General features: G+C 40.5%; 1 protein-coding gene across 1 annotated transcript in view; it reads left to right on the top strand.

The window, feature by feature from the left end:
* The window catches only part of LOC138789299 (neural-cadherin-like), an 87,033-nt gene that overhangs the window by 48,129 nt on the left and 26,374 nt on the right, over nt 1-12,530 (top strand). The window contains exons 7-10 of the mRNA XM_069967904.1: nt 7,447-7,589; nt 7,876-8,048; nt 9,464-9,632; nt 12,277-12,447. Of these exons, the coding sequence (XP_069824005.1) occupies nt 7,447-7,589; nt 7,876-8,048; nt 9,464-9,632; nt 12,277-12,447 (656 nt within the window). The remainder of the gene's footprint in view (nt 1-7,446; nt 7,590-7,875; nt 8,049-9,463; nt 9,633-12,276; nt 12,448-12,530) is intronic.

The following is a 12,530-nucleotide window of genomic DNA, read 5'->3' as shown; positions in this document are numbered from 1 at the left end:
GTTTGAATCCATCAAATTGTTGATTTTTAGGTCATCCATTATTTTCTTTTTAGAAGGGTTTCCATCATTTTCACTACTATAGATGACATGCTAACTGGCCTGTAGTTCCTGGGCTCTTCTCTACTACCCTTCTTGTGGATGGGTATGACATTGGCAATTCTCCAACCATCAGGAACATCTCCTGTTAGTAAGGATTGGTTACACAGATCCATCTGGGGTCAATATAGATGTGAGTTCTTTAAGAATCCTGGGGTGGACACCATCTGGACTCATTGCCTTATTCAACTTTGAACAGGCAAGTTCCTCCGATATATCGGCCTCAGAAAACACTGGAGCTTAACCCCTTACAACAGAAGGCAATGCTTTGTCGTAATGTCTTACTGAATTAACGATCCAGGTCGAGAAGCAGTGTTGCCCTATTGACAAATATACTCTTGCCTCTTAGCTGCAACCACATTCTGCACAGACTTTGTTGCCATGGCCTCCAAACTTTAGTCCATCATCTCCACAACACAACCTTGCCGATTTTCCTCTGCATCTACACTTAGGGACTAGAGTGCAACTTTGACAGTTGCACAAATCCACAGCCTCCCCTCCTTGGCATATTGAGCTTATTGGCCCCTGAATATAGTGCTTATCCTGTCCCTACCTCCCAGTGTGGTGTGGTGGTACAGCACATTTGTATCACCATGTTCTATCTTCTAATATCAGGCTTTATCTTTAAGCCCCTTTTAGTAATTGTTTCATTCCTTCATCCAGAATCATTAAGAAAAAGAGAGAATAATTGTCTGTGCATCTACCTACAAACCATTCCCTTTTTTAAGGGTAATCCTTCTGTTGCCTCTAAGACAGCATTCACATGTTCTGTGTTCTACACGGAACACGGAGGTGGAATGCCTGAAAAGAGTCCTTCCACTGTCCAGGCATCATCTGTGATAACATGCTGAAACTGTATGAATATGCGTAATGTTCAAAACACGGAACGTGTAAACGCAGCCTAACGGACTCTACCCCACCCGGGCAGCATCTGTAATTAGATGCTGGGAATGGGGGAACTGTATATATATGCGCAGCGGCTCCTTCATTACAACGCGATGCATATCTGTACAGTTCCCCGCTCCCAGCATCGTATCACAGATGATGCCCGGATGTGGGAGAGTCCGTTACAGGCCTTAAGGAACACGAAACGTGTGAGTGCAGCCTAAGGTGTATTTGTTGTTATCCACATTTTGACCATTGCTTATACTTTCTAACTAGACAGATCAATATCTCTAAAATTACAGGATTACAGGTTAAGTTCATTGACTACAAGGGACAATGTCCAACTTTTACTCCCTTACACACAGCTCAAGTGTGACGAGTTAGGGTATAAAGGGGGTCTCCCGGCGAGGAGCCATAACGGGGGTCTCTGCGACCACGACCATGCATTTGTGGGGGTTTTCCATCAGGAGGAGGTGAGGGCCAGTATTGTATAGGAACATTGCCCCTCAGGTAAAGGCTGGGCTGCAATGGCTGCTGAAAATGAAGGGAGGGGGTGGGGGCGAGCCGGAGGGCTTTGTGTAAAACAAAGGGGGATTAGTATGCGGAGGGTAATACCTGGGGGACGGAGGGGGCCAGTCAGGGAAAGGAGGTGGGTGTGAGCCATGGGTGTAAAGGGCGGGTAACTGTGTCAGAGACAAAGACACAATTTTCAGATCCCTCCCACCCACCCCTTTTAGTCTTGCTGTATGTTTATGCAATTGTCACTGTATTATGTAAAAGGTTGTTGATCCAGGGATTTATTCTGATTGCCATTTTGAAGTCAGGAAGGAATTTTTTCCCTGTAATTGGGCAAATTGGCACTCATTGGCCTCATGAGGGTTTTTCGCCTTCCTCTGGATCAACACAGTAGGGTGATATCGTTGGTGGAAATTCCTTCTCTTTCTTATACCTATGTGACTATTCTTATGAGGAGGAAATCACGGTTCCTCATCCAGGGTTATAGCGATCCGACCAGGGGCCCCTTGGCAGTGACAGTTCTGCTTTACGGCAGCGCTGCTGTCAGGGGGGAAGGGCCTGTCTGGGCGGACTGCCCTAAGGAATTGATTTCTTGGATGAGGGGTCATGATTTGCGTCGGGCCTTTCAACTTGTGCCTTAACGTTGCAAATAAAGTTCAACAGCCGCTGCAAAACTTCCGCCAAACTATGTTGTGTTCATGGATATTGGGGTTTGTGGGGCATGGGTTTATGGGTAGCTTTGGTAGCTGGGTTAGCAGGTTCACCCCTTATAGACAGGGGCATCTATGTTTCTGTAAGAAACCAGCCATGTGTATCTGTTGCTGAACAACTCTGTTAATTATAGTCTATGACTGGACAATGACTGCCCTGAATAATGACAAGGCGCCACCTTCTGTGATGATAACCATCAACGTGGGTGTAGCATTGAATAAATGAAATACTATATAATAAACAGAATACTGATTGCTGCCAATTATACTAGCATGATCACACTAGTGGAGTTCACCCTGTAGCTAAGACTTTACAATTGGTTTTATATAGACCTCTAGTGCCTTACTTCTACATGGCTGGTGATTACATTCATGTATAAATGTGTTTTACGTAGAAATGTTCTGCAAATTACAATTGCACCGAATAAGTGGGGGAATAATTGGCCTGTTCAGGTATTGATTATGGTATCTTCATTCTTCACTTCTGCTGTAAAGTATTGATCAGTCACTGCTTCTCAAACAGTTGGCCTGAAAAAGAGAATAGATGGAGATTAGAAACTGAAAATATAGAAATCTACAATAGAATCTCAATAGAAGCTGAAATGAAGCTCCACAATGTGTTCATGGTTCTATATCATGTGGGGAAATGATAAAAATTGATCCAAAACATTTGTAATAAGTAACAGGTTGAACCTGGAAACCCCTGTTTTATTCCACCCTTGTAAAATGACTAAATATTCAAGAGAATGTTCACTATTTTTATTAGTTTAGTTTATTAGTACTTATTAGTACTTAGATTCCATTTTGTATCTTGTACTGATCCTGTTACAGAGTTACTCCAGAGCTGAACTCACTAGGGCTGCTGTAATCACTGTGTACACTGAGGGTCACATTTTGTAAAAATGAGGGCTATCTTTTATAACAACCATCATTGTGCAAATAACATCCGTTATTTAAAAAATAATGGACATTATTTGCGCAATGATGGCCATTGTTATGAAATATTTTACATAGTGTAAACCGAGCCATATCTTGAACTGATCCTGAGTAACAGCATGGATTGCACTCCAAGGCTATGTTCACACGCTGTTCAAACAATGACCCTTCATCCATTATTTAATGCTACCTTCAGCCGTTCACGCGGAATGGCCTTTGTTTGTACAGCATTTGAACTTGGCCTAAAACTGTACTCATTTACTTCACTTAGATTTTTCTTAAACTATTATGCCAGTATGGAGGCATGAAGTCCCTCACCCACCACATGGCGTTATTGGTATAAATAAATGCAACATGTTCACAGTTAGCTGCATAACAAATGGGTCTATATTAGCCACTCCAATGGAAAAGTCCAGTTTTGGACTGGTGTTTATACAGGTATCTCCTCTGTAACTACAAGCTATGACCCGTGACTTTTGGGTACATAACTGTGTTGCTGTTTGTTCAGACATTAAATACTTCAAATACAGTACTTCTAATTTGTGCCATCACACCAGTCCCAATAATATCAAATGATCAGAATCCTTTTTACTGTACTGATTTTCTTGTAGTTATAATGAACATAACCCTGTCTTTCTTTGCTCTAAGTAGCTTAAGATCTTCAGTTTTGTGCCTTTAAGTTCTTATTTTTCCCCTCGATTAACACACAGATTTCTGTGTTTTGCATTCCATACCCCACCGCCCTCTCTCCATCACCCCTGCAGCTTTCTGTCAGTAGAACAGTACACTGTTTGCTATAGATACAATGGTGGCCTATTTTTTCTTAAAATCCTTCTGCGTCTTTAGAGACCTTTCCGTGTAATGTTCAAACCTCCCATCTCTCTGTTCTTCTTCGTTTTACGGCTTTAAAACTGTCAGAGCTGGAATCGATTTGCTCGTTAGACTCTAGGCTAAGACAGTGGCCTCAGGGCTGTAATTTATTGTTGAGTGGCTGAACAAAATCACAGTGTTCCCATCCCCTAATCTAGAGCATTAAATGAGACTCTCACAAATAAATATATATATATTTCCCAGTCTCTTTCGATTTGCAGCAGTACAGCACAGACAGAGCGGACATCTACTTACCATGACCGTTGGTAAAGTTCTCGATTCCTACAGGCTTTCATGTCATTTGCAGTTTAATTCTTTTTTTGTAATATATTTTTATATTCCTCAACTGTAATATTCCTCAACTGCAATAAGGGGAAACCAGATTCCATTTTTTATTGAAATGGGCATAAATGTGACATGAAGAAAAGGAAAATAATTTCTCAAGACTTGATGTAAGACAGGCTCATTGTGTATTTGGAGGCCATTAAAGATATTCTGTGCTGGAATGGCATATAATTTACATTACAATTATTTTTTTTTTATTTTTACCTCTGCCCAAGCAATATTATACATTTTTAGTTTGAATAAGTATTCCCTATGTGTCAAGTAAAGATTTTTTGCAAACATAATCTATAGTAACTTGTAAGGCTGAAAAAAAGACATCCATCCATCCAGTCCAGCATAGTACCATATATTGTTGATCCAGAGGAAGGCAAAAACCCAATGATGTAGAATCAGATTTTCCTAATTTTAAGGGATAAATATTAGAGATGAGCGAACCTGGAGCATGCTCGAGTCCATCCGAACCCGAACTTTCGGCATTTGATTAGCGGTGGCTGCTGCAGTTGGATAAAGCCCTAAGGCTATGTGGAAAACATGGATATAGTCATTGGCTGTATCCATGTTTTCTAGACAACCTTAGAGCTTTATCCAAGTTCAGCAGCCCCCGCTAATTAGATGGCAAACGTTCAGGTTCGGATGGACTCGAACCCGAACCTGGTTTGCTCATCTCTAATAAATATTCATTCCTGACTCCAAATTTGGGTAAAGCCTTGGATCTACAACCCTTGGCCAAATCTGTGATATGCATTCAGGCCACTTTTTTAACAAAATAGAGTTTGGAAACAGCACTCAAAGTGGAAACAGATGCAACGTTTTGGCATTGCTGCCTTTCTCAAGCTTGAGATAGGCAGCAGAGCCGAAACTTTGCACCCCATCCACACCAGCATAAAAAGGGATGTATACTGCAAGTGCAGTAAGAAATTTGTTCTTTAGCTGTAGTGGATGCCCCCTTGTTATAGCTATAGTCCTGGATATAAACAGATGATGAAAGCAATCTTTCTATTCCCCCTAATTTATTCATACTATTTTCAAAAAATTATAGTTTTTTTCCAATGAACCCAAAAAAGACCCAGTGATATATTGTTGCTACCTTGGTACTACCAGATACATCCTCCAGTAGTTTAATGAAAGAACACATATATGTACTGGGTTTCTGCTATTTAAAGGGGTTGGACACTTTATAGTAAGGTTGTGTGTAGTATAAGTAAGTGCATTCATGTTACTTACTGACAGCAGCTTCCTGATGAGCTAACATCAGACTCCCCCCCCCCTCCAGGCTGTACTGCCATATTTTGTGGTGTGTCTGTCCATAAGATGTCCGACATGGAGGAGCATGTGACCATGCTCCGCCCTCAGTGTTTTCCATTGGCATATACAGGCTCAGTGGTGGACACATGGTCACATGTCCTCCATGTCAGCCATCTTATGGACAGAAGCACCACAGGGCAGGGCAGCCCTGCCTGGTGAATAGGAATCTCTTTTTAGCTCTGTGAGGTAGACAGGGAGCTGCTGTCAGTATATATAGTGAGTACCCCTACTAATACTATACACTGAATTATTTTCTCCCATTAGGTAGATGCCTCAAGTAGGTACATAATCCCAACACCCCAATTAGTTAGAAGCTCCAGTAGGTATATAATCACCACTCCATTAGGCAGAAGCCCCCCGTAGGTGTATAATTCCATTAGGTAGATGCCCCAACAGCATAAATCCTACAAATATTGTGCACACCAATAAATATACCTTAAGTCCAAAGGTAATAAATATTAATTTCTTTATTCAAAAAACATAATAGGACACACAATGTTAAAAATGGTAAGACATGCAGAAAATGGCACCGGTAAACCACAGATCACACCTGGACAAGATAATATCAGAAAAACCTGGGTAAACAGCTACACTGGATGTATATAAAGTGCATGTGCAGAAGATATATACTAAATACAATCACTAAAGTGTAGTCAGAGTATATAAACATATAGAATGCCCAGCTTCCAAAAGTGCAAATGGCAAAGTGCTCCGTATACCTGTTGTCCGGTGGTCTATATTGGTCTATAGTGGCTCCAGGGGAGAGGGAGCCACTATAGACCACAGAACAACAGGTATACGGAGCACTTTGTCATTTGCACTTTTGGAAGCTGGGCATTCTATATGTTTACATACTCTGACTACACTTTAGTGATTATATTTAGTATATATCTTCTGCACATGCACTTTATATACATCCAGTGTAGCTGTTTACCCAGGTTTTTCTGATATTATCTTGTCTTGTCTGTGGTTTACCGGTGCCATTTTCTGCATGTCTTACCATTTTTAACATTGTGTGTCCTGTGGTTGGTTAGAGCCGCACCATATACATAGAATTTGGTCATAAAGGATTTATAAGATGCCCCAACAGGTAGATAATTCCCCATTTGAAAGAAGCACCCAGTGAGTAGAAAATCACTTCGCCCACCAATCGGTAGATGCTCCCAGTTAATAGGTAGACAGGTTGTTTTCCTGAAAGGCTCCTCCTGCAAGTAAGAACATTCAACTGTTACAAGTCATCTTGTATGGCAGTGTTTAACATTAGTCAAAAATGTCAATGATATTAGTCAATGAATGCCAAATAGCATTGGGGTAAGTGCAAAAAGAGGCCCCTGGAGACTATGTTTACATTTATAGGGACAATATGGAAACAAAACTTTTTAAAATATAAAAACACAGTATTTTGGAGAGGACTTAAAAGAGCACACACTGTATACAACTACTGTACATGAGACTCCCACAAGTAGGTGGATCCACAGAAGGATTGATCAAACGATAATCCAGCTGTCAATTTATAATATGCAAGTCACATCCATATTTTACGATGGACATAATTTCTTATCAAAAGGTTTGTACATTTTCAAAGTATCTTGTATTACGTAGGACTATAGAAATTCTTGCAAAGAATCATTTTACTGAAAACTACCTGTTGTACTGCATTTGCTACCAGGCCTAGAAAAGAGCAGATAATCTAGATAATACTACCCTTTATGTGTATATAATATCCATAGTTGGCCAAAAGTCATAGCATACTATTGAACATGTTTTATGGTCTCTCTCTTAGATATCGAACATTTGTATCTGAGGATGCAGCCCCAAATACCCTGGTCGCCACAGTGCAAGCGTTCGACCCTGATGGAGACCAAGTCACGTATGAAATATCAGGAGGAAACGGAGAGGCAAACTTTCTTATCGATCCTCAGAAAGGTAATCATGGCTTCCAGAGTCAGACACTACAGTGTTTACAGCCTGAGATTGTGTGAACCCAGCTTCTGAACATACTTATTGATTGCACTCACCGTAATTTGCCTAAAATCAATCAGTGTCATAGAGCGCTCGGTGGCAGCTGTCAAGGATGTATATTTTTTCATTACTAGAAGACCATTGTCCTTATTATAGAACATGGTTCCAGGGCCATATTTAAAGAAATATACAATGCTTTGAATACTGGCGTAATTACAAATTAATGATAAACCTATTATTATCTTGCCAGGTCTTATCCGTCTCGGCTCAACTCCTCTTCCACGGCTTCATGGGACAGAGTATATTTTATATGTGACAGCCACAGATGATAATTCCTCAGGGGGCTCCCACAGCCTTACCAGCACTACCACTGTCATGGTGCGGGTGGATGATATTAATAATAATAAGCCTATTTTCTACCAGGTGTGTTACATTATACAACCATTTTAGTGTTATTTAGTGCAGAGCATGGCCTCCTGTAGTTAGTATCAGTGTATGATGGGATAAACCTTTGAGATTTAGGCTATGTTCGCATGCAGTGTTTTGGGGGACAGAAATATAAAAGATGGTCCAAAATTTTAAGATACCAAGTCATGTATGAAATATCCTGAGAAAAATGGTTGAATTCAATGAGGACATGGTTCCCCAGGGTTTGAAGTTGGTTTACCAACTTAGCAACAGACACCAGCAGCCATGGTCTGTGCATCTCCTCCTCTTCATATGTAATAAGATGTGGAGGCGGAAAAGGAACTGTCTCTCAGTATTTACTGCAGTCTGCCCGACATAATTCTCCAACACCCTGAGTTTTCTTTAAGAGGCAAACATTCTCTATCACCTTGATTCTCCAGATCTTTCCCCATCACCCATATCCTGCTGCAACTCCCAGACTTTTCTCTAACTTCTAGACTATTATTTGTTGCGACTCCATGACAAGTACCTTCGCCATATAGATGTGAAGGATGCCAGTTAGTTGCATTGGCATACTTCATACATGGACTCCCATGTTAATTTGAAAAAATGCAAAAATGTATATAGCGTATTTTTGTTTTTTTATACTAGAGGTCTGCACTCTAGGAAACTGAATTTTATTTAGTCAAACACCTCACCACTCCCCCTAGCATTAACACAAGATGGAAAATCAAAGTGGAATATGGAAACACCAAATCACAGGGTGAGATACAGACATACACTGACTGTCAGAGTATGTCCACATGGATTCCGCAGCTCGCCCCTGCCCAAAAAATGAACACGCTCATTCTTCGGGCGGACGGCTGAATCTTCCAAACCATAGAACAATGCCTATGGGACCAGCGGAGATGGGCGCGGACGCGAGCTGCAGAATTTATGGCGGGTGATCTGCTGGGATTCCGTAGTGTGGACATACACTAAGTTAGAGACAGGTGTATGTTACCACTAAACAAAAAGGAACAATGGTGGACTATGCAACTGTCAACCTGAGAGTTGCCACTCACTTGGGCATCCTTAGGATGCTCCAGGAGCTGCCACACTGGGTCCTGGCATCAGTTAGGATGCTAGAGAGGAGCACAGAAATAAGGCACAAGTGTTTGGTATTTAAAGTGTTTGGTGGACCCTGTTTTGGCCCAAGTTTTGCAAGTAATTTGGGACATATTTTGGAGCTTTTGCTGTAGTCCATAAAAATTCTGAAGGTGTGGACAAAAAAAACCAAAAAACAAATGCAAAAAAATTCTGACTTTTTTTGCATATAAAAATTGCTGTTTTTTAAGGTACAAAATGACCTTTACAATGGTGTATTAAAAAGCCTCAAGGTGAAAAATTACTTAAAACCTTACATTTAATTTAAACCACTTTTATACTAGTGTTCAGATTATAGCAAAAACGCCTCTGTCCTGGAAAACCAGCCCCCAGGAACATTTGTACTTCAAGTAGAAGCCAAAGATGCTGATTACGGGGTGAATGGACAAGTGAAATATGGGATCGTGCACAGAGAAGGATCCTTGCCTGCATTTACCATCCATCCCGATACAGGTAACAATGATAAAAAATAAAGGGCATTACCATTCACTATATATATATGTATATATATACACTACCGTTCAAAAGTTTGGGGTCACCCAAACAATTTTGTGTTTTCCATGAAAAGTCACACTTATTCAGCACCATACGTTGTAAAATGAATAGAAAATAGAGTCAAGACATTGACAAGGTTAGAAATAATGATTTGTATTTGAAATAACATTGTTTTTACATCAAACTTTGCATTCGTCAAAGAATCCACCTTTTGCAGCAATTCCAGCATTGCACACCTTTGGCATTCTAGCTACTAATCTGTTGAGGTAAGCTGGAGAAATTGCACCCCACGCTTCTAGAAGCAGCTCCCACAAGTTAGATTGGTTGGATGGGCACTTCTGGCGTACCATACGGTCAAGCTGCTCCCACAACAGCTCAATGGGGTTCAGATCTGGTGACTGCGCTGGCCACTCCATTACCGATAGAATACCAGCTGCCTGCTTCTGCTGTAAATAGTTCTTGCACAATTTGGAGGTGTGTTTAGGGTCATTGTCCTGTTGTAGGATGAAATTGGCTCCAATCAAGCGCTGTCCACTGGGTATGGCATGGCGTTGAAAAATTGAGTGATAGCCTTCCTTATTCAGAATCCCTTTTACCCTGTACAAATCTCCCACCTTACCAGCACTAAAGCAACCCCAGACCATCACATTACCTCCACCATGCTTAACAGATGGCGTCAGGCATTCTTCCAGCATCTTTTCATTTGTTCTGCGTCTCACAAACGTTCTTCTTTGTGATCCAAACACCTCAAACTTGGATTCATCCGTCCACAACACTTTTTTCCAGTCTTCCTCTGTCCAATGTCTGTGTTCTTTTGCCCATCTTAATCTTTTTCTTTTATTGGCCAGTCTCAGATATGGCTTTTTCTTTGCCACTCTGCCCTGAAGCCCAAAATCCCGCAGCCGCCTCTTCACTGTAGATGTTGACACTGGTGTTTTTCAGGTACTATTTAATGAAGATGCCAGTTGGGGACCTGTGAGGTTTATATATATATATATATATATATATATTTATATAAAATTAGTGCACCTTGAATATTGATTCATTTATATTTTTTGTTAGCTAACATGGTGCTGGTGAATTCCAGTACAGAGTTGGCTCCTGGCAGAATTTACCGTCTGCACTAAGGGCTCATGCACACAGCAGCCACATGCAGCAGATCTTAATAATGGCACTCTAGAGTTTGGGCAACTACCATAGAAGCTGCATAGTTCAGTGGTGACATATGATACCTATGTACAGAATCATATTACACAGGAATCCTCCCCAGGGGAGAATAGGTCCTTAATATGGAATATGATGAAGCGTGCTACAATTATTTTTTTTTTCTGTTGGATTCTATATGACCCAGTCAAGAAAAGCTTTGTATGCTTTTATATGAAATTGGAGGTATACTGATGTACAATATGGCATCACAGACAAGCTCTAAGTTATATAGAATATATGTAATATGACCAATTTATTTTGATAGAAGCCAACAAAAGGTAAACCTTGAATAAAACCTGGTTGTCCATTGTCTTTGTACATTGGCCATTGCTGAAGCAGAATAAGTGAAGAAGGTGGAGGGTAATTGATTGTCTTGAGCTGCGTTTGTGCAGGATAAAAAGACCACTGAGTGTAGGGGAAGACACTAATTATTAGTAATTAGTAATTAGAGGCCAGGATTGGAGTCAAAATCTGTGTAACCCCTCAGCTGCTGTGGTCAATTCTGAGAGGAAATCCCTCTAAAAGCCAATTGGCAAACCCGCTTGGTGTGATCGCATAGTGTATACGGGAAGGTGATGGCCACAGATCTGCTATGTACTACCTTGACTAAGCCCTGCCTAACAGACTACCTTATAGGACTACCTTATATTTTTGTCAGTGGGGCATGGTTCACATTAGTGTAATGCAGATGCATTTTTGCGTCCAAATTAAGGCTGGGTTCACACTATGTATATTTCACTCAGCATTGTGGTCCTCATATTGCAACCAAAACCAGGAGTGGATTGAAAACACAGAAAGGCTCTGTTCACACAATGTTGAAATTGAGTGGATGGCCGCCATTTAATGGCAAATATTTGCTGTTATTTAAAACAACGGCTGTTATATTAAAATAATGGCAGTTATTTACTGTTATATGGCGGCCATCCACTCAATTTCAACATTGTGTGGACAGATCCCTTCTGTGTTTTTAATCCACTCCTAGTTTTGGTTGCAATATGAGGACCACAATACTGACTGAAATATACGCAGTGTGAACATAGCCTAAGGCTGGGTTCACATCCTTTTTGACATACACAAGATGAAGAACATTTTATTGCTAACTGTGCTGACTCAGACAGACCAGACTGCAGATGTTGGAACCAAATCTAGTAATTTAAATGATACAAGCGCACAAAGAACCTAAAACCTAAAATAAATGCTAATAAATCAGAAATCCTGTTTTGAAGGTAAAACTGTTCCAAAATGGTATTTATTTCTCTCTAATTAAAAAGGTCCTATTGTGGTGCTACAATATTATATTGGCTGGACACCATAGAACCTGCATGAAAGGATATTGTGTAATAAATATTGGAAATTACTGTTCATCCTCATAACAACTTGCTTCTTCTTCCTGCAGGTGTCATAACTACATTGCAAAGTTTTGATCGTGAGAAAGAAAAGGAGTACCCCCTCACTATAAAAGCCACTGACCAGGCAACTGACCCTCTCATTGGACTCTGTCAGATTACTGTAGCCATCCTGGACCAGAATGACAATGACCCAAGCTTTGAAAACAACCGCTATGAATGTAAGTGAAAATCTTGAAAAACCCTTTCCCATTACTTATTCCAAAATCAATAACAAAGGAAAGAATATAGGAGTCTGTACATG

This window comes from Dendropsophus ebraccatus, chromosome 4, assembly GCF_027789765.1.
Source record: "Dendropsophus ebraccatus isolate aDenEbr1 chromosome 4, aDenEbr1.pat, whole genome shotgun sequence".
Classification (NCBI taxonomy): Eukaryota; Metazoa; Chordata; class Amphibia; order Anura; family Hylidae; genus Dendropsophus; species Dendropsophus ebraccatus.
Note: the sequence above shows the minus strand (reverse complement) of the source record. Positions and strands in the feature narration are given on the sequence as shown.